The sequence below is a fragment of the Mirounga angustirostris genome, unplaced genomic scaffold (assembly GCF_029215605.1).
Source record: "Mirounga angustirostris isolate CCGP_5_RB_7025 unplaced genomic scaffold, mMirAng1.0.hap1 SCAF_6, whole genome shotgun sequence".
Taxonomy (NCBI): domain Eukaryota; kingdom Metazoa; phylum Chordata; class Mammalia; order Carnivora; family Phocidae; genus Mirounga; species Mirounga angustirostris.
The window spans coordinates 52482419-52505758 of record NW_026991714.1 but is presented as its reverse complement, the minus strand read 5'-3'; the positions used below and the strand labels follow the sequence as shown (position 1 = coordinate 52505758).

At 38.9% G+C, this 23340-nt stretch overlaps 1 protein-coding gene across 5 annotated transcripts in view; it reads left to right on the top strand.

Annotated features, from left to right (window-relative positions):
* Positions 1-23340, top strand: part of RABGAP1L (RAB GTPase activating protein 1 like) — a 773530-nt gene that overhangs the window by 91207 nt on the left and 658983 nt on the right. For all 5 annotated transcript variants that reach the window (XM_064594288.1, XM_064594291.1, XM_064594289.1 and 2 more), the window contains exon 7: positions 859-969. In XM_064594288.1, the coding sequence (XP_064450358.1) occupies positions 859-969 (111 nt within the window). The remainder of the gene's footprint in view (positions 1-858; positions 970-23340) is intronic.

Sequence of the window (23340 nt, the reverse complement as noted above, 5' to 3'; positions counted from 1 at the left end):
TTGACTTCATTATGTAAGAATTTTTCCATTAAAATGTTCTTAATCAAAATCATTTTCAGTGGTATCAATAGTGTGTTGGGTGGTTTGATCATTTAATTAACCATTTTCTTCTGTTGTATATTTAGAAGATTATACAAGTAATCTTATAGGGCACTGTTATGCTCTTTAATGATCATTTATGTGCCTTTCATTCTAACAATAATTATTAGGTAGATATTTTGTCTGTTTTTAAATAGATACAGACATTGAGCCTTAGATAAGTTGTTCAAGGTATTTTTTCTTTTCAGATAAAACAAACTATATTTTAGACATTTATTGTCTTAATTCTTAAGAATAGTCAGTCTGGCCTAGGCTAAAATTGAAGTTGTCCCTGATCCATATCTCTTTGCCCATCTTTATATTTACTTGAGTATGTTACAGTTATCTCAAATTGTAGATGTTTAAAAGCAAACTCTTCTTACTTTGTTTTGCCTTGGGTTTTAGTGTGTTAAAGGCTCTTAAAACCACACAGCCAGCTAAACCAGAATAGTGAGTCTTAAAAAATAATTAAATCTACATCCCTAAATTTGTTAAATTTAAAATCTGAAATTGAAATGATGTCATTTAAAGAATCTTGGTTTTAACCTTTGTTAGAGATAAAGTATAAGGCCCTTATAAATCCAATTTAAAAATTAATTAGTGACTTTGTTTTTCTGGCTATAAAATTTGTAGTTAGCTGCTCTGACAAGATGAGAGTTTAGAGCACCTTAAGAATAAGGGTTTTGTCTCATTTGAACCTCAGAATAGATTCTAACCTTGGAGTAGATTATTTTATTGTGTTATTGTACTGATAATTTCTGTTCTTTTTGCATATTTCAGTCCTGTGCCTAAGGATAGAGACAAATTTTATTTCAAATTAAAACAAGGAATAGAGAAGAAGGTTGTGATTACAGTGCAGCAACTTTCTAACAAAGAATTGGCTATTGAAAGGTAAGCAGCTTGTTACTAAATGCTACCAAAAACTTGTATGACATTGCTGTTATGTTTCAAGGGACTACCAAATCTCAGCTGTGTTACTCACTGTGGCTTTTCACCATACTTCAGGTTCTCCATTTAAAAATGAGAATGGGACTCACAATGCTCCGTCCACTTAAATAAGTTAGATGGAACTGGTTCATTGAAAATCTAAATTGATGGATGAAATAAACGTGAATTTTTTTCCCCCTAGTAAACTGCTTCAACCCTGTTTAGTTACATCCCTTTTTCCTGCTGTCCTTATTTATGTGTAGGACAAATACCTTAAATTCTCAATCATCTTTGATAATTAAAAAGTACATTTAGTTACTGGGATCTCAGGGGCTTAAAAAAAGATAGATACATATCTTTTATATATACAAGCACACACACATATACATATATACACACATACATGTGTATGCATTTATGTATTTATGCTAATATTTGATCATATAAAAACAAAATCTTATAGGACAAAAGGTACTATAAACAATAACAAATGATATTTCTGGAAAAAGTATTTGTACTGTAAAGGACAGATGAAATGTTAATATCTATAATATACATGAATTTCTTAACAGTTTGCAGAAAAGGAAAACAAGAATATGAATCAATAAATTACAGGAAAGCTGTTCACATGGCCAACAAACATATATATGTAAAGATGTCCCTATTCAAATACAAGGAAATGTATTTAAGGTAGCAGTAAGATAGATAACAGATTGACAGAAATAACACATAGAGCTGGTGGGGATATGGGAAAATGGTAAAGTGGGTGTACATCCTTTTTGAAAAAATCTGGCAACATCTATAAAATTAAAACAAAAAACCCACCTATAATTGGATGCATCAGTCCCATTCTAGGGACTCTGTCCTATTGAAAATAAAAGTACTACTGTGTAAGGGCATAATTTTAAGGATATTTATTACAGTCCTTTTTATAGTGGCAAAAAGCCAGAAATAAAAACAAATGCCTTTTCACTTAGCTTTAAGAAGTGGGAGCAATTGGTGATGGTCAAAAGAGAAAGAAAAGCCTCTTCATCAAGACTGCTGTAAGACTATGACCCCAATTCTATAGACTAGGATGAAGGTGGGGGCCAGTTGAGGTGCTGGCTGATGGCATCATGGCCACCTCTGTCCCTTTTAAGTCTAGGAGAGGGTGACTGGCCTCCAAATATCTCTTTAGAATGTTCTTTAGAATGTCAGGAATTTGCTTTGTTCCCACCCTTGGGTTTTTGGGTTTTTTTTAAGATTTTATTTATTTATTTGACAGAGAGACACAGTGAGAGAGGGAACACAAGCAGGGGGAGTGGGAGAGGGAGAAGCAGGCTTCCCACCGAGCAGGGAGCCCGATGTGGGGCTCGATCCCAGGACCCTGGGATCACGACCTGAGCTGAAGGCAGGCGCCCAACGACTGAGCCACCCAGGCGCCCCCCCCCCCCTTGGGTTTTACTAGTATCTGGATAACAGGAAAAAATGCTGCTATAGAATTCTGTCTTATAATTATAGTTGTCATCTTTTTTCCTTTCTTAGTGGTATAAAAAATAATTGTGAGTCATAAAATTCATGAAAAATAGCTGAAGATTAAAGGTATTGTTGATTTTGAATATTTTAGTCCTGAAAGAATGATTTTTGTTGTTGTTGTTAGCAGTAGGTATAGCGATATTTGAATCTTTTTATTTGGAAGTAGGCAATTTCACACTTAGAGACGAGGTAAAAAAAAAAAAATGGTACAGAGAACACCTGTGTACTCTAACTCCAAATAACCTATTGGGAACATTTTACCCCACTTGCTTTGCACCCATTTTCTCAATCTCCCTCTTTTCTAGCTCTCAGTCTTTTACTACCTACCTACTTACCTACCTGCATACACACACCCACATAATCATTTTTCTGAATGATTTAAGTTACAGACACCATGGTCTTTTATTCCTATATACTTTCTTAGGAAATATGTATTTCCTAAAAATAAGGATAGGGATATCTCTTATATAAGCACATTATATGTAGCAACTTCTGTAAATTTAGCAAGCATACAATACTTTTTGTCTAACCTGCGATTTGTCTCCAATTTTGTCAGTTAACCCAATAGCATCCTTTCCTTCTCCAGTTCAGGGTTCAAACTAGGGTCAGATACTGCATTTAGTTGCCATAGGTCTTTGGCTTTCTTTAATCTGGAAACATTTCTACAGCCTTTCTCTGTCTCTTATGACGTGGATGTTTTTGAAGAATACACCCATTTTCCCTCTTTCTAATGTAGCTTTGCTAATTTGGGGTTTATCTGATACTACTGTGTGATTAGATCCAGGTTATTTATTGCTGCATAGGTGATGTTCCCTTCACAGTGCATCACATTTGGAGGTGCCTGGTAACCATCTGTCCCTCACTGGTGATGTTCATTTTGATTGCCAAAATTTGATTGTCAAAATGTCTGATTTCTCCCTGTAATTCCTTTTTTTTTTTTTTTTATCCCTTGCAACTAGTAAGCAGTCTGTGGGGGAGATACATGAAAATATCCTGCTTCTCATCAAAATTTTCTTCTTGAGTTAGCATTCATTCATGATTCTTATTCTTGTCTGATCCAATCTTTACTGTGAGGAATGCAAAATTACATTTTTCCCTCTCCTGTACTTTCTCTAGATTTGGCAGTCAGCCCTTGGCATTCCGATGTAAGCCAAAGATCTCCCTTCTTTTCCACTTACCTATTTATTATTGATATAGACTCCTGAATTTCTTTCCTCCCCACTACAATACTTTATAATTCACTACAGAACTTAATTATTTGGTGTCCAAACTGTCCAGAATTTGCCACTGGGAGTCCCTTCACATCCTACATCCTTAAGATATGCCCCCAGAACTTCCTTTCTGGCATAACGAAAGGCAGTTTTCCATTTAATACATCTGTTGTAACAAAAGCAAAGAAGTATTAGGTGTTGAGTAATTTAACTCTTAATAATGATTGAAAAATTTTGGAGTTTTATGATTAATGGCATATTATATCTCTATTATAGAGGCTTGTGCTATCCTTTTCCTAATGAGAAGTTCTAACTTTGGTCAACCTGAAACCTTGATGAATATGGGTAAAATAGTTGAATGCCTACTTACAATGTTTTCTTCATTAGCTTAAACATTTACACATGCATTCTAAATATATTACACAAAATAATAACTTAGAAATGGGGCTTTTTGCCCACTCTCACATTCAGAAGCCAACCTCATTCAGACTCAATAATCTTTTTCATGCTACTTTCTGAATAATTTTAAGGCATGTTCCCAGAGCTCATTATCTCAACATCTACTTAAGTATCTGAGATAAAGCACTTTTTTGACCAGTGTATATTGCTGTCGTTAGCAATTTTACCTAAGCCACAGGTGTCTATTTGTATAGCATTAGGATTATTTTTTAAAAATTCATTGTATATATAACCACTTACTGTATTGCTTTTATTTTAATTAATCTTGATGTAGTTACTAACAACTCTGTGTTCATATATCCAGCAGTAATTACTAAACCCATGCTAAGTTTCTTTGCCCCCCCCCTTTTTAACACGTTTTTTCTGATAACCTCTATAAATATCCAAACTAAAATTGACTGCGATTGCTTCAGGCTGAGGGTTCTTCCACAAACAATACTTCGTTCAGCATAAAAGACAGAATTTCCTGTGATATGGGAAATTTTGTAAATACTCGGATTTGTCTTTTTTGGAAAAAAGAAACTTGCCTTTTATTAGATTATACGTGGTATTTAAGGTGTTTAAATTATAAAATGTAAATGGTGAAATTTAAGGCAATCCACTAGGTGGCAGTCGTGTCAAGAGAATTCTTAACACCTCTGCATCTTAAACATTGCTGCTGGCAAAGACATTGGTGTGAAAAAAGCCCCAAATTACATAATTTTGGCTTATCTTGTTGGAAAGAGAAAATGACTTACCATTTTCAAAAACAACTTTTCATTATGTAAAATTCCCAGCATATGAAAAAGTAGAAAATAATATATTGAACCGCAGTGTACCCATCAATGCTAATTTTCAATGTTTGGACTTTTTTCAAAAAATATTTTTATTCTAAAAGAATCCATTTCTCTGTGTATTCAGGGGTTCAAGCCTCCTTTGTATATAGATATTTAACAGATTATACTGAGATTTTCTGTTTTGACTTCTTTGGAGGCAAATACCTATCTCGGGATCTCTAGTATCTAGCACAGAACTTTGTAGTTAGCTACTTAATCCTTACGTAGCACTTCTTCTGTGCTGGACACGGTTCTATAGGTGTAGGTACTACTGTCTTCATTGTACACTCGAAGAAACACTTGAAGGAACTGAGGCACAGAGAGATTCAGTAACTTGCCCAGGTCATACAATTAATATTTGAACTGCGTCCATCTGGTATCAGAATACATGTTCTTTACTCTCTATTGCCTCTTTAAAAACTTGTTGAAAAATGAATAAAAAGTATATAAAAATTTTATATTTGGGGTTGGTGTTGTCCAAACTCATTGTAATAGTAATAGAACACTGCACCTGATAGAATCCTACCTTGTTTAGAGAATATGTGAAGACTGCCTTCATATCTTGAAAATTTCTGATAGTCTTTTTCTTTTTTGTCAGTGATCCATGTTAGATTTTACACTGAGCTTTATTTAGGAACTGGACAGAAGAGAGAAAATAGTAACAGCCAACATTTATTGAGCACTTACTGTGATGGTCATGCTACAATTGTCATAACAACATATGAGGAAGGCTTTAAAATTTTTACCCCATTTTTGCAGATCATGAAATAGGCTAAGGAGCTTAAGTAACCTGGGTCACTTGGCCAGAAACTGGTAGAGCCAGGTTTTAAACCAAAACCATCTGGTTCCTGAGTGTGTACTCTTTAAGACTGTATCTGACTAGGAGAGGGGGGAAAGATGGCAGAGGAGTAGGGGACCCTATTTCAACTGGCCCCCAGAATTGAGCTGGATATCTACCAGACCACTCTGAGCACCCACGAAACCATGTAAGATGTAAGAAGATCTGGATCTCTACAAACAGAATATCACCGGCGGTTGGTTTTGAGGTACGAAGCGGAGAGACGTGATTCTGCGGGCAGATATCGGAGGATAAACGGCAGTGGGACGTGGGGATCCACACCGCTGGTGAGCGACAGCCTCGCGCGCTGTGGATGGGGCACAGACTCGCAGACCGGTAGCATTGGGAAAGGACTTTAGGGCAGCCCCCAGGGTGGAAAACCAGAGCGGCGGGGTCACGCACACGCAAATTGCAGCCACCCGGACAGAAACCCGGAGTGACGGTTGTGCGCACGCGAACTGCAGCCTCCGAGACGGAAACCCGGTGCGCCGGGGTCACGCCAGTGAACTGCAACCTCCGGGGTGGAAACCCCGAGCGGCGGAGTTGTGCACGTGAACTGGGAGCGGCTGGCAGTTTTAGAAGCACAAAGGGCAGAGACGTGCCCGGACCTGGAGGCAGGACTGGGAGCGGTGGGGAGGGGCGCACAATCCAGGACGCTGCAGTTTATAGCAGCACAGACAGAAACGGAGACGGTGTGGCCTGGAGAGCTCACTGAAGAACAGACTGAGGTCTCTCTGCTCTGAGGCAGAGGGTTGGAAACGGTCTCTTCTGCTCTGACTTGGCGGAAGAGACACGGAAAGCCGCCAGGGAAAGGCACCAGAGAACAAAAGCCCCAAAGACTGATTCCCACTGAGCCCATCCCCCGCCACAGGGGTGCAGGGCAGCTCCGCCCAAACAGGGTTGCCTGAGTAACAGCGCGGCAGGCCCCTCCCCCAGAAGACAGGCTGGGAAAACAAGAGGCCAGCAACCCTAAGGTCCCAAGAAAACAGGTGCATCTTGCTTGGGTTCTGGTCAATAATTTGGACTCTATACATTCCCTCAAACACCCATCAACAGAATGACTAGCAGGAGGAGCCCCCAAAACAGAAAAGACTCAGAGATTATGACTTATGCTGCAGATTTACAAATGGATGCAGATATAACCAAGATGTCGGAGATGGAATTCAGGCTAGCAATTGTGAAGACAATGGCTAGAATGGAGAAATCAATTAATGGCAACATAGAGTCTCTAAGGGCAGAAATAAAAGGGGAATTGGCAGAACTTAAAAATGCTATCAATGAGGGCGCCTGGGTGGCTCAGTTGGTTAAGTGACTGCCTTCGGCTCAGGTCATGATCCTGGAGTCCCTGGATCGAGTCCCGCATCGGGCTCCCTGCTCAGCAGGGAGCCTGCTTCTGCCTCTGACCCTCCCCCCTCTCATGTGCTCCCTCTCTCTCATTCTCTCTGTCTCAAATAAATAAATAAAATCTTAAAAAAAAAATGCTATCAATGAGATCCAATCCAATCTAGATAATCTAACAGCTAGGGTAACTGAGACAGGAGAGAGAATAAGCGATCTGGAAGGCAGTATAATAGATAAAAAGGGAAAAGAGGAGGCCAGGGAAAAACAACTCAGAATCCATGAAAATAGAATCAGAGAAATAAGTGACACCATGAGGCGTTCCAATGTCAGAATCATTGGAATCCCAGAGGGAGTGGAGAAAGAGAGAGGGCTAGAAGATGTATTTGAGCAAATCATAGCTGAGAACTTCCCTAATCTGGGGAATGAAACAAACATTCGAGTCCTAGAGGCAGAGAGGACCCCTCCTAAGATCAAGGAAAACAGGCCAACACCCTGGCATGTAATAGTAAAACTTGCAAATCTTAGAACCAAGGAAACCATCTTAAGGGCAATTAGGGGGAAGAGATTCCTTAGGTACAGAGGGAGGAACATCAGAATAACGTCAGACCTATCCACAGAGACCTGGCAAGCCAGAAAGGCCTGGCAAGGCATATTCAGGGTACTAAATGAGAAGAACATGCAGCCAAGAATACTTTATCCGGCAAGGCTTTTATTTAGAATGGATGGAGCGATGCAGAGCTTCCACGACTGGCAAAAGTTGAAAGAATATGTGACCACTAAGCCGGCCCTGCAAGAAATATTAAGGGGGGTTCTATAAAAGGAGAAAGACCCCAAGAGTGATCTACAACAGAAATTTACAGGGACAATCTATAAAAACAACGTCTTCACAGGCAACATGATGACAATTAATTCATATCTTTCAATAATCATTCTCAATGTGAATGGCCTAAATGCTCCCATAAAATGGCACAGGGTCGCAGATTGGATAAAAAGACAGGACCCATCCATATGCTGTCTACAAGAGACTCATTTTGAACCTAAAGATACATCCAGACTGAAAGTGAAGGGATGGAGATCTATCTTCCATGCCCGCAGACCTCAAAAGAAAGCTGGGGTAGCAATTCTTCTATCAGACAAATTAGACTTTAAACTAAGGTCTGTAATAAGAGACACAGAAGGACACTATATCATTCTTAAAGGGTCTATCCAACAAGAAGATCTAGCAATTGTAAATATCTATACCCCCAACATGGGAGCAGCCATCTACATAAGCCAACTGTTAACCAAAATAAAGAGTCATATTGATAACAATACGTTAATTGTAGGAGACCTCAATACTCCACTCTCAGCAATGGGCAGATCATCTAAACAGAAAATCAACAAGGAAACCAGAGCTTTGAATGATACATTGGACCAGATGGACCTCATAGATATTTACAGAACATTCCACCCTAAAACAACAGAATACTCATTCTTCTCGAGTGCACATGGAAGTTTCTCCAGAATAGACCACATACTGGGTCACAAATCAGGTCTCAACCGATACCAAAAGATTGAGATTATTCCCTGCATATTCTCAGACCACAATGCTCTAAAACTGGAACTCAGTCACAAGAAAAAATTTGGCAGAAGTTCAAACACTTGGAAGCTAAAGACCACTCTGCTCAAATGTTTGGGTCAACCAAGAAATCAAAGAAGAACTTAAACAATTCATGGAAATCAATGAGAACAACAACACATCGGTCCAAAACCTATGGGATACTGCAAAGGCGGTCCTAAGGGGGAAATATATAGCCATCCAAGCCTCACTCAAAAAAATAGAAAAATCCCGAATTCACCAGCTAACTCTACACCTTAAAGAACTAGAGAAAAATCAACAAACAATGCCTAAGCCACGCATTAGAAGAGAAATTATTAAAATTAGAGCAGAAATCAATGAATTAGAAGCCAGAAACACAGTAGATCAGATCAATGAAACTAGAAGTTGGTTCTTTGACAGAATTAATAAGATTGATAAACCACTGGCCAGACTTATCCAAAAGAAGAGAGAAAGGACCCAAATTAATAAAATTATGAATGAAAGGAGAGAGATCATGACTAACACCAAGGAAATAGAAACAATTATTAGAAATTATTATCAACCACTCTATGCCAATAAACTGAGCAATCTGGATGAAATGGAGGCCTTCCTGGAAACCTATAAGCTGCCAAGACTGAAACAGGAAGAAATTGACAACCTGAATAGGCCAATAACCAGTAATGAGATTGAAGCAGTGATCAAAAACTTCCCAAAAAAAACAAGAGTCCAGGGCCTGATGGATTCCCTGGGGAATTCTACCAAACATTCAAAGAAGAAATAATACCTATTCTACTGAAGCTGTTTCAAAAAATAGAAACAGAAGGAAAACTTCCAAACTCATTCTATGAGGCCAGCATTACCTTAATCCCCAAACCAGGCAAAGACCCCATCAAAAAGGAGAATTTCAGACCGATATCCCTGATGAATATGGATTCCAAAATCCTCAACAAAATCCTAGCTAATAGGATCCAACAATACATTAAAAGGATCATCCACCACGACCAAGTGGGACTTATCCCCGGGATGCAAGGGTGGTTCAACATTCACAAATCAATCAATGTGATAGAACACATTAATAAGAGGAGAGAGAAGAACCATATGGCCCTCTCAATTGATGCAGAAAAAGCATTTGACAAAATACAACATCCTTTCCTGATTAAAACTCTCCAGAGTATGGGGATAGAGGGAACATTCCTCAAGCTCATAAAATCCATCTATGAAAAACCCACAGTGAATATCATCCTCAATGGGGAAAGCTGAGAGCCTTTCCCTTAAGATCAGGAACACGTCAAGGGTGCCCACTCTCACCACTGTTGTTCAACATAGTACTAGAAGTCCTAGCAACAGCAATCAGACAACAAAAAGAAATAAAAGATATTCAAATTGGCAAAGAAGAAGTCAAACTCTCTTTTTTCGCAGACGACATGATGCTCTATGTGGAAAACCCAAAAGATTCCACCCCCAAATTACTAGAACTCATACAGCAATTCAGTGATGTGGCAGGATACAAAATCAATGCACAGAAATCAGTTGCTTTCTTATACACTAACAACGCAACTGTAGAAAGAGAAATTAAAGAAACGATTCCATTTACAATAGCACCAAAACCCATAAGATGCCTTGGAATAAACCTAACCAAAGAGGTAAAGGATCTATACTCTAGGAACTACAAAACACTCATGAAAGAAATTGAAGAAGACACAAAAAGATGGAAAAATATTCCATGCTCATGGATCAGAAGAATAAACATTGTTAAAATGTCTATGCTACCCAAAAAAAAAAAAGTCTATGCCACCCAGAGCAATCTATACCTTCAATGCCATCCCAATAAAAATTCCAATGACATTTTTCAAAGTGCTGGAACAGACAATCCTAAAATTTGTATGGAATCAGAAAAGACCCCGAATCGCCAAGGAGATGTTGAAAAAGAAAAACAAAGCTGGGGGCATCATGTTGCCCAATTTCAAGCTATATTACAAAGCAGTGATCACCAAGACAGCATGGTACTGGCACAAAAACAGACATACAGACCAATGGAACAGAATAGAGAACCCAGATATGGACCCTCAACTCTATGGTCAAATAATCTTTGACAAAGCAGGAAAAAACATGCAATGGAAAAAAGACAGTCTCTTCAATAAATGGTGCTGGGAAAATTGGACAGCCACATGCAGAAGAATGAAACTCGACCATTCTCTAACACCATTCACAAAGATAAACTCAAAGTGGATGAAAGACCTCAATGTGAGACAGGAATCCATCAAAATCCTAGAGGAGAACATAGGTAGTAACCTCTTTGACATTGGCCACAGCAACTTCTTTCAAGATACATCTCCAAAAGCTAGTGAAACAAAAGCAAAAATGAACTTTTGGGACTTCATCAAGATAAAAAGCTTCTGCACAGCAAAGGAAACAGTCAACAAAACAGAGAGGCAACCCACAGAATGGGAGAAGATATTTGCAAATGACACTACAGATAAAGGGCTGGTATCCAAAATCTATAAAGAACTTCTCAAACTCAACACCCAAAAAACAAATAAGTCAAAAAGTGGGCAGAAGAGATGAACAGACACTTCTCTGAAGAAGACATACAAATGGCTAACAGACACATGAAAAAATGTTCATCATCATTAGCCATCAGGGAAATCCAAATCAAAACCATACTGAGATACCACCTTATACCAGTTAGAATGGCAAAAATGGACAGGGAAAGAAACAACAAATGTTGGAGAGGTTGTGGAGAAAGGGGACTCCTCTTACACTGTTGGTGGGAATGCAAGTTGGTACAGCCACATTGGAAAATAGTGTGGAGGTGCCTCAAAAATTTAAAAATAGAGCTACTCTATGACCCAGCAATTGCACTACTGGGTATTTACCCCAAAGACACAGATGTAGTGAAAGGAAGGGCCATATGCACCCCAGTGTTCATAGCAGCAATGTCCACAATAGCCAAACTGTGGAAAGAGCCGAGATGCCCTTCAACAGATGAATGGATAAAGAAGATGTGGTCCATATATACAATGGAATATTACTCAGCCATCAGAAAAGATGAATACCCAACTTTTACATCAACATGGATGGGACTGGAGGAGATTATGTTAAGTGAAATAAGTCAAGCAGAGAAAGTCAATTATCATGTGGTTTCACTTATTTGTGGAACATAAGGAATAACATGGAGGACATTAGGAGAAGGAAGGGAAAAATGGGGGGAGGGAATTGGAGGGAAAGATGAACCATGAGAGACTATGTACCTGAGAAACAAACAGGGTTTTAGAGAGGATGGGGGGGGGGGGATTGGTTAGCCCGGTGATGGGTATTAAGGAGGGCATGTACTGCATCGTGGATCACTACATCAAAAACTAATGATGTATTGTATGGTGACTAACATAACATAATAAAATTAAAAAAAAAAAAAAAGACTGTATCCGACTAAATCCTGATTGTCCACTAAGTTTAAAATTAATCAAGCCAGTTAGGAAATAAATGAACGGGTATTGTCGTATTTCGAGCAGAATTTTAAAGTGAGAATATAGATGCTGGGGTATCCAGATGACAGCTCAGAGACTTCGAACTCAGGGGCACCATGTCCTGGGAAAAAAGCTAACTGATTTGTAGAAGAGAAAACCAACAGTAACAGCTGAAGGGAGGAAGCAAGATGATTGTCATCTGAGACGTGTGAGAAGAGCAAGACCTAAACCTAATTATTGTGAGCCCCCAGTAAAAATGTGAAAGTATGAGGATTCGATCAGGTCAAGCTCTTCTGGTGTTTGCAGAGCAGAAATGGCAATCATCTCTGTGCCTGACCAGCTGACATTTCTGTGGTTTTTGGTAGCATCACATTTAGAAATATTGCAAAAAATTTCTTGCAAACTACGGAATTGATAACGGATTTTTAAAGCTTTATGTAATGTTTAAAATACACTATTACTAGCACTGTTACATCACACCCATTAGGCTTCACACTTGAGAAGTGACAGAGAAGTTTTTCAGTTTTTGCTGTATTAATTTTCTGACTAGTATTTTGTAATAAAATGATTCAGGACAATAATACAATATATACTTAGCAAATGGGTCTCTGTAAAATTCCCTAACAAGAAGTTGTGTTTTAATGATGGTAGTTTCAGGCCTTGTGGAAGGTTAGTTGGGAAGAGATTTTTGGCTTCAGTGTTTATGTCTGTCAAAGCACTTTGTTCCCAGGGATCTGCCATGATGCTTGGTCTGTGAATCAAAATGAAATATTGATACAGCAAGCAGAGTACAATTATTAGGTTTGTCATAAGTATATAACTCTGTTTGTACTGAGTAACATGGGCCACACTGTGAGAAAGAAAGGATTTCCATGAATCACTTTGATCCTAATTTTGGGGAATACAACCATTACATATACTTTAAAAAAATACATGACACGTCATTACAGAATGTAAAATGATCATTTGTGGAGTGATTCAGAGATGTGCTTGTTTTGATAGTATATTCGGCTTCACTTCTCAATTTGTGCTTGCTGGCTTACAGCAAAAACCATATAATGAGAAATTGAGGTGTTAGGTACCATACTTGCTAGCAATAGTGATTGACAGGTACCTTCCCTAGTGTTATTTTCTTGAGGAAAAGATTTCCAAGCTAAGGAGTACTGAAAATAAAAACCACCTGGGGCTCTTTTCTCTCAGAACAATTTTCTAATATGATTTAATATCACTGGAGTAGGTGAACGGTAGAACTTCTACTGTTTATTATTTTTGGGCTGATCTAATTTGATGTTTGACCATTCTGAAGGTCTTTTGCTGGATTTACCTAGCATTTATTTTTACCTCACTCTAGCAAGTTACTATTTTATTTAGAAAGAAGCTCAAGTCACTGACTTCAGGTTGCGTAGATGTTAGTTTGATTTGCATCTTTTATTCTTTTATGGAAATTAGTGTATCTATGAAATCAAGAACTTTAGATGTACTAATAATTTTTCTTAAGGGACATCATTCTTCTCCATCCTTAAGTGAGAAAAAAATTAGTGGGGTGACCCAAAGTCTCCATAATATTTTATTTTGTTTTGTTTTGTTTTATTTTTTGAGAGAGCGAGAGAGCATAAGTGAGCTTGAATGGGGCGGGAGAGGGGGAGAGAGAATCCCAAGCAGACCCCCAAGCCCAGCTTGGAGCCCAATGAGGGGCTGGATCTCATGACCCCGGGATCATGACGTGACCTGAGCTGAAATCAAGAACCAGATGCCCAACTGACTAAGCCACCCAGCTGCCCCTCATTTGTTTTCTTTCTTCCTTTCCTTTCCTTTCCTTTCCTTTCCTTTCCTTCTTTTCTTTTCTTTTCTTTTCTCTTTTCTTTTCCTTTCCTTTTCTTTCTTTCTTTCTTTCTTTCTTTCTTTCTTTCTTTCTTTCTTTCTTTCTTTCTTTCTTTTTCTTTCATCTTCTCTTTCTCCCTTCCTTCCTCTTTCTTTTTCTTTCTTTCTTCTTTCTTTTTCTTTCTTCATTTTTTCTTTCTTTCTTTTTCTTTCATCCTCTCTCCCTTCCTTCCTTCCTCTTCCTTCCTTTCTCTTTCTTTCTTCTTTCTTTCTTTCTTTCTTTCTTTCTTTCTTTCTTTCTTTCTTTCTTTCTTTCTTTCTTTCTTTCTTTTTAAAGAGATCTTTGAGTTTTCTTTTAAGGCAGTAGAAAGATAACTTTCTTTTTCCTCAGGAAACCAGGGTATACAAAAAAACCTTTCATTGTTCTCTGATAGTAATTTCAAGTGACGATTTGTAAAGAACTATTGGCATTATCAGGTGAATAATTGGAAGCTTCTGTCTATCTCACAGCCTTTGGACTGAACAGAATTTTCAATATCTTCCATTGTTGGCACCTGATAGAGGAGAGTGGCACTATAGAAGTATATAGATAATGCTATTACCTTTTCAGCATAATGTTTTAAGAAATATTTTTTAGGGGCGCCTGGGTGGCTCAGTCGTTAAGCGTCTGCCTTCGGCTCAGGTCATGATCCCAGGGTCCTGGGATCGAGCCCCGCATTGGGCTCCCTGCTCGGCGGGAAGCCTGCTTCTCCCTCTCCCACTCTGCCTGCTTGTGTTCCCTCTCTCGCTGTGTCTCTGTCTGTCAAATAAATAAATAAAATCTTTAAAAAAAAATATTTTTAAAAAAATATTGGTAATGAAAACATATATTGTTTTCTGTAACATGTTTTTATAAGTTGATCTTTTCTAGATGTCTTAGAGCGCAACTTTTAAATTTGAGACAATTATGGATTCACAGGAAGTTACAGTTATAGTACAGAGAGGCTGCATATACACTTTCCCCAGCTTCCCCAATGGTAGCATCATACATAATTATAGTACAGTATACAAACTAGATAGTTCACATTGGTACAATCTATAGACCTCTCTTGGAGGGAGCTCTTTTTGAATCCTTTCGTAAATCATAACATACGTATATAATATAATAATTTCTGAATTATTTTTCCAGTGGTGAGAGATTTTTACTTAGCTTTATTTAGCTTAAGGTGACTAAGCAAGGCAGTCATGAACAGAGAGACTATCAGGTCCTAGCTGAGGAGAGTTCCAGGTTGTTCAAATGTGGAAGTAGTTTTTTTTTTTTAATTGAAATATATTTGACATACAACATTATGTAAATGTAGGGTGTACAATATGTCAATTAGATGTATTTATATATTATGATATGATTGCCCTTGTAGCAATAGTTAGCACTCTATCACATCACATAATTATTATTTTTTTCATAAGATCTCATAGCAAGTTTGATGATACAATATTTTTGTTTATATTCAGTGTGTTGTACATTAGATCTCTAGGACTTATTTATTTATTTATTTTAAAGATTTTATTTATTTATTCATGAGAGACAGAGCGAGAGAGAGAGGCAGAGGGAGAAGCAGGCTCCCAAGGAGCAGGGAGCCCGATGCGGGACTCGATCCCAGGACCCTGGGATCATGACCTGAGCCGAAGGCAGACGCCCAACCGACTGAGCCACCAAGGCGCCCTGAAATTTAGGGTTCTAAATAGGAGAGGTAGGGTATTTTAACTGTATCCTATGCCAATTATCAATTTATTGCCTCTTGGTTTCAAATCTACCTTTTTTTTTTTTAAACGTTCGTGGAGCTTTCTGTAGTTCTTCTTTGCAGCAAGCACAATATTAAATTGCGCCAGTAGAGGGTGCTGGAGAGACACTGCGGGAGGAAGGGTCTCTGTCGTGTGGTGTGCTGCGGCTGTTTCTTGCTCTTGCTCTAAGACGCTGGGACATCCAGCGGTGGGCTCCAGCCGCGCGGCCAGTGCGCGCACTCCCTCCTCGAGCTCAGAATCCTGGTCCTGGCTCAGCAAGGTCTTCCTGTGGACCTGCAGCCAGAGCTACTGTGGGCCTCAGGCCTCACAGCATTCTTCCGGTGAGCTGACTCCAGGAGCTCTGATTTCCTTTGTTGACTTGCCTGCCAGACTTGGCTGCCTGCACGTAAGTGGGTTGTTTCCTGCTTGCTTGTGGCCCAGCTTTGCCTAGGCAGGCCAGCCGACTTTGCCGTTCACTGTACTGCAGTCGTACTTTCTCTCGGAAGGTTAGAATACCTGCTGCAGGGAGAGGATCCTCCTCCCGGGTGTGCTCTTTCCAGGTGTATTCTCCCTCAGCCTTGGGGTAGTCTTTAGAATTCTCTTTATCGTTACTCTCCTATTATAGTTAGGAGAGTAATAACTTTATAATAAACTTTCCCTGTTCAAATTACTGTGTTTTCTCTCCTAATTGGATCTCGAACGACTGATTGAATGAATACCTGATAAAATCAACCAGCCCCATAGATGAAGTTTCAAATACATTTTCTGGGCAGGGTGGGGGCTGGGAAGAAAATGGTTATTTTAGATAGTTTTTTTTTTTTTTTTTTTTTTTTAAGGGGGTGGAGGAACAGAGAGAGAGAGAATCTCAAGCTGGCTTTACACTCGGTGTGGAGCCCCATGCAGGGCTCGACCTCACGACTCAGATCATGACCTGAAATCAAGAATCAGACACTTAACTGACTGAGCCACCCAGGTGCCCCTGGTTATTTTAGATAGTTTTTTGTTTTTGTGGTTTTTTGTTTTGTTTTGTTTTTTTAAGCTGTTGTAATAGTGTGAATGGCAAAGATAAGAACCATTTAATGATTTTTGCCATATGTCCATTTCCATCCTGAGTGTTTAATACACAGTTTTTTTCATACTACAGAAGTCCTGTAAATTATCTTTTTTAAATTTTTTGGTGATGGAGTCAGGAAGGAAGCTAAAGCATGTTATTTTACCTTGCTAAGAAATAAAACTAAATAAGAGACAACATGAAGATTTGAATCAGGGTGTCCTGCTATTCCTAAAGGCTTTTTCATTTGACTCTTTTGTATGACTTATTTTGGTGGCAAGGTGCAAAGAGGTATTAAGTATTTATAGATAAAATTATTTTATGTCAGTAGTAAGCATTGCTTAAATACTAATGTTTTATCCATTTTTATAGTGGAAGTTTTTTTTTTTAAAGATCTTTAGTTCACTTGAAGAGAAGAGGGAGGAAAAACTACATAAAATATTATTTTTATTTAGTAGGACATTAGGCAATTAACAAAAGTTAAATAAGTTATATGTGAAATTTTGTATTTGTGCTTTAAATATTAATTTGATTTTTTCTATTTTAACTATGTTTTAATAAATTTACTTATTCTCATGATTTTTCTTTTTTCTGTTTTTTTTTTTTTTTAAAGAGGGAGAGAGTGAGAGAGGGGAGGGGAGGGGCAGAGGGAGAGGGAGAGAGAATCTTAAGCAGGCTCCATGTCCAGTGCGGGGCAGGGTATGGGTCTCCATCTCACAACCCTGAGATCATGACCTGAGCTGAAATCGAGAGTCAGATGCTTAACTGACTGAAGCACCCAGATGCCCCTCTCATGTGATTTTTCTAATTGGTATTCACATGTTTTCTTTAAGGTTCATATATTTTGGTGAGTTACTTCATTATTCCACTGTACTATAGAAGGTTGTTACGCTTTTGATAACTGATCAAAGCTTTATATAACTTGATGTAAGTCTTTTAAATGGAATCGAGCTCCTAAGGAATCTATATTATTTTACACACAGAAGACATTGTTTTATATTAAAGTTCTCTTTACTTAGAATGTAAATATCAAGCTAGGGCTCTGCAGAAGAGAGTTAACAGAGTAGAGCCGAAACTGCTATTCCTAAAGGTCTGCTTGTAGGTTTGGTTCTTGAATGGCATCTGAAAACTTGGATTTCAGGAAGGTTCCCACCATTTCCAGAACTGATGAGTGGCTCACTGTGCCTAAACTGTTTGTAGAAACAGCATGATTTATGCTGAACACTTGCTTTTCTTCTGGAATCTGGAATTTTGTTATGTCCTAGGCAAAGGATGCCTGTGTGACCAGCTCCCAGTAAACCTTGGACATTGAGTCTCTGACTTTCCCTGGTAAACAACTTTTCACACATGTCACAACTCATTGTTGGAGAAATTAAATGTGTCCTCAGTGACTCCACAGGGAGAGGACTCTGGACTTCACCTTGTGCACCTTTTCTTTTGCTGACTTTGCTTTGTATCTGTTCACTCTAATAAATCATAGCCATGAGTACAACTATATACTGAGTCCTGTGAGTCCTCCTAGCAAATCTTTGAACCCGGATGGTCTTGGGGACTCCAACCTAAGAGCATTTTGTTTTAACTAGTTTTTCATGCAGGAATCACATTTAAAATTACTTTTTTCTTCCTTGGGGGTGTATGTAAATGTAGCTTTTATTGATTGTAGAAAATGAACATTTGCCTAATTGAAGGTCTCTTTATGTGGATATAGGGCAGCTATTTTGGACCTTGTCTTTTTTTTTTTTTTTTTTTTTTTAAGATTTTATTTATTTGACACAGAAAGAGATAGAGCAGGAACACAAGCAGGTGGAGCTGCAGAGGGAGAGGGAGAAGCAGGCTTCCCACCAAGCAGGGAGCCCCATATGGAACTCGATCCCAGGACCCTGGGATCATGACCTGAGCCGAAGGCAGACGCTTAACTGACTGAGCCACCCAGGCTCCCCGGACCTTGTCTTTTAGGGAGCAGTAGCATTGTGAGATGAGGTTATGGGCTAATGCATAGTTAATATATTTTTGGGTTTACAGTTATGCAAACTCATTAATTCAGAGGGTCTTTGGATATCCAGAAGTAGTTATCTTTCCTTGATGCACTTCAAGTAAAAACTCCTCCACACTCATATATCCTGTTCCCATTCCTACTCCTCCGCCCCCCTTGCCCCCATCAGTAAAAGGAAAAGGATGCCCATATTTCTCTGATAGTACTGCCTCTTCCTTGACTGGTGCTCCTTGGTTGTCCCGAACTGGAGTAAAACAGGGTATTCCAGAGCTCTGCATGCTCTTGCCAAGATCCTTCTTCTTCCCACCCTCAATCTTCAGCCTCACTGAAATCTGTTTTGCCTATTTCTTTCAGGCCTTGTAAGAAGTCCAAGACTCCTGGGTTTTCCATCAATACTCAAATCCTGATCCCCTGGATATCCTGTCTTCTGACTCTCATCTCCCACCTTTACCCAGCTTCTGGAACATTCCATTCTACACTCTGGAACTCATAATGCATCATAGCACAGTTCCTTTCATCCTCAACCTGATTTCTGAATGTTACCTTCACTTTACACAAACTAGGTTTTCACCTGAGTCTACTGTTTGCTTTACAGTCTTTCCAAGTGATGGTTGTTTTCTCTCCTCCCACCCCTTGTATCTTTGGCCTGGAGAAGTAGGAGTATCCTTCTTGCATGTCCTTGTTCCTTCCAGACTGTTTTCCTCTTCCCTCTTTGAAAACTCATGGCTTCGAAGTTGATGCTCTTAGACTTCCCCAGGTGCCAGCCTTTCTTCTTGCAGTTATCTACACATCCTTGGGATTCCTATCATTCTTTGAAGATTTTAGCTCCTGGTTCACTGTCATTCTCTAATTATTAGGCTTATCCTAATTTATGGCAGTTTCAGTATCTATGTAGATGATTTTTCTAATAACCTAGCTTCTTAGTTTCTTGACCTCTTCTTATCTACAGATCTTTTCTCCCTCCCTCAACCACTTACTTCCACCATAATACTCTGGAATTTGTCATTACCAATGATTGCCTTAATAATCTCAGTGTCAGGTATCCCACTGTCTGATCACTACCTTTTATCTCTCTAATTCATTCTCATTTTCTCAATTCCATTAATTCTTTGATCTCACTGAGACTAATAATCTATAGTCCCATCATGATTTATCTTCCCTCACTCGCTTAATGTTTTTGCTTTTTTACTTATCTCTGTCCCAATTTAGATTCCATTATCTATCTTTATAAATTATACTCCCACAACTCCCTTATTCTCTTTTCCATTTTTCCACTCGCCTGGAATATTCCCAGCTCTAGTTCAGCTTTCTGCTCCTTTGCACCAACATCTATTATAACTGAATGTAGCTGGGTAAATAACAGACCTACAGCTATGCTGATTGGCTTCACTTGAGGTTCATGACCATAACCTCAGGTGTACCTTTGTGTTGCTAGCATCCCTATTTCATTTTACTAGACAAGTTATCTCATCCCTTTCCTAGGCTGTTTCATACCTTCTCTTTAAATGTCCACCATGTCTTATACCACATTTACTCTCAACGGATAATCTCTTATTTATGATAATAGAAACAGTAGAATTTTAGATATTGCCATGACCTTGTCTACCAATTTATCTCATCTGTACCACATATTTTGCCTTTTCTCTTATTACTCTGGAGGAAATGTCCATGCTCTTGGCCAACTTTCTACTACTGTGTAGTAGATTTTATTCAATTTTTCCTTCTTGATGATATTAGTTTAGCAGTCTTTTCCTCTACCACACTCACCCCTTAGTTACCTCATCCAGTCTTTTTAGATGTAGGACTTTAAATATATCTGTAGATGAATGACTTCCAAATTTTTAATCTCAAACCTGAGGTCTTTTCTGAATTCCAAATTTTTATATATATATCCACAACTTCAGATCTTCATTTGGCATTTGGTTGCTTGTTTGTTTGTTTATAGAAGCTTTATTCATAATTGCCCCAAGTTGGAAGCAGCCAAGATGACTCTTAATATGTGAATGAATAAACAAACTAAGGTACATGCAGGGAATGGAATAATCACTAAAAAGAAGTGGGCTATCAAGCCATGGAAAGGAGGAACCTTAAATGCATGCTGCTATGAAAGAAGTCAATCTGAAAAGGCTACTCTGATTCCATATGTATGACATTCTAGAAAAGGCAAAGCTATGGAGACTGTAAAAAAATCAGTGGTCAGGGGTTGGAGGGAAGAGAGTGTTGAATAGATGGAACATGAAAGTTTTAGCATAGTGAAGCTATTTTGATGACACTGTAATGGTGGATGTAGGTGGTCATTATGTACTTGTCAAAACCCATATACTGCACAACACGAAAAGTGAACGCTGTTGTCAAGTATGGGCTTTGGGTGATAATGATAAGTCAATGTAGGTTCAACAAGTGTATCACTGTGGTGCAGGATGTTGATAGCAGAGGAAGGGGTTGGAGCAGTATTTCAGAACCCTATACTTTGTGCTCAGTTTTTCTGAAAGCCTAAAACTACTTTAAAAAAATCTATTAATTAAAACTATATACTGTATAACTAAGTATTTAAAGCAGCAGTAGCAGTCACTTCATGGCAAACCCAAGTTCATAATCCAGACATTCACATCTGTACTCAAGGCATCAGGCAACACTGAGGATGGATAGGACAGAGCACAGCGGTCACTGGATGCAAATCAATGTAGCTGTGGGCTCCCCACCATTTATTCTTTATTGAGATATGGCCCATCAAAAGGGAATGATGTTGGTGTGTTCAGACCAGGTCACTTCTCCATCCTCATTGCAATTAATCTTCTCATCATCTTCTTATTTCTCTTAGCACATTCAGAGCATAACACATTATCTTCTAGGCCTGGGGATGGGAAAGTGCAGGTGGGTAACAGGAAGAGAGAGTTCATCCTTTCAGGAGTGTCAGGCACCCAGGCCTGAATTGCATGGAACTGTAGGTGAACCCAACCTTTTGTGTCTGCTAAGAGAGGTCTGTCATGGACCACACACCACCTGACACCAGAGGCTTGCAGGAGAAAGGTCTCAACAGAAGCAGGAATGGAACATGAATTCACAGACTTGGATTGATTGGCTCTTGCAGCAATTCTTTTAATGATTTTGATGCAAATATCTGGTATATGCAAAAGCCCAAATAATGTATCATTATCTAAATTTCCTGTATTATTCCTGTTGTTCCTGTTGAATAGTAAAGCAAAATAACTGATTTGCTAAATGTATTTAGCAGTAATTAAGCCCAGTGTTAGATTTTGAAGTTTATTAGTTTGATTGTTCTAATCATTTTTAATATTCTATTTTTATCTAAGTTTTCCTTTTGTATTTGAAAATATTTAGTGAAAGTATTCATATTTGAATATGGTTCTGCATTTCAGATTTTGATCCATTATAATGTGGGAATTAATGGGAACATCATTGCCCCAGGATGGTATGCTGGGAGGTTGTTGTATGTTCTTGAAGTTTATTGGTTGATAATTAAAAAAAAAAAAAAAAAAGGACCTAAAAATATCACCTTTTCTTTTATAACCTCTTTGTAGATTAAATTCTGTGCACTGGTAGCAGGTCTAAAACAGTCCTAAGCATCTATTTTAAATATATAAAAAAAGATTTTATTTATTTATTTGAGAGCGAGAAAGAGTGTGCATGCAAGAGCATGAGCAGGGGGAGGGGCAAAGGGAGATGAGAGAGAGAGAATCTCAAGCAGACTCTGTGCTCAGCCCATGTTGAAGGGCTTAATCCCATAACCCTGAGATCATGACCTAAGCTGAAATCAAGTGTCAGATGCTTAACTGATGGAGCCACCCAGGCGCCCCCATTTTATTTTTTTTTCCTAGTAATCAGTCCTAGTATTCCAGGTAATCTTAGGGGGAAAAAAAAATTTCCCACCTAGAATGGAAAGAAAAGAACAACTAGTTTTTTAAACCTCTTTTGTTGGTAAGTATAAAACCTAATGGAGAGACTTCTTCCTGTGACTGATGGCATTGAAGCTAGTAAAGTTTTTAAGATCACGAACTATGGAGGAGGAGCAAGATGGCAGAGGAGTAGGAGACCTAAATTTCGTCGGTCCCAGGAATTCAGCTAGATAGGGATCAAACCATTCTGAACACCTACGAACTCAACAGGAGATCGAAGAAAAGAATAGCAGCAACTCTCTGAACAGAAAAGCGATCACTTTCTGGAAGATAGGACATGCAGAGAAGTGAATCCAAGGCGATATTCGGGAAGATGGACGGCGGGGGGCGGGAGCCTCTGTCAGCCACTCCCGGCAAGTGATAGAGCAGCAGAGCACAAAATTGGAACTTTTAGAAGTCTTCTCTGCTGAGGGACATCGCTCCAGTGGCTACGTGGGGGTGGATGGAATGCTTGCTGGGACTGTGTGGTCTCAGGACCCTCAGGGTCACAGAAAGACTGGGGGTGCCTGAGTGTGGCAGAGCTCCCAGGTATCGGAGCAGGGAAGCTGGCTGCAAAGACGGAGCTGA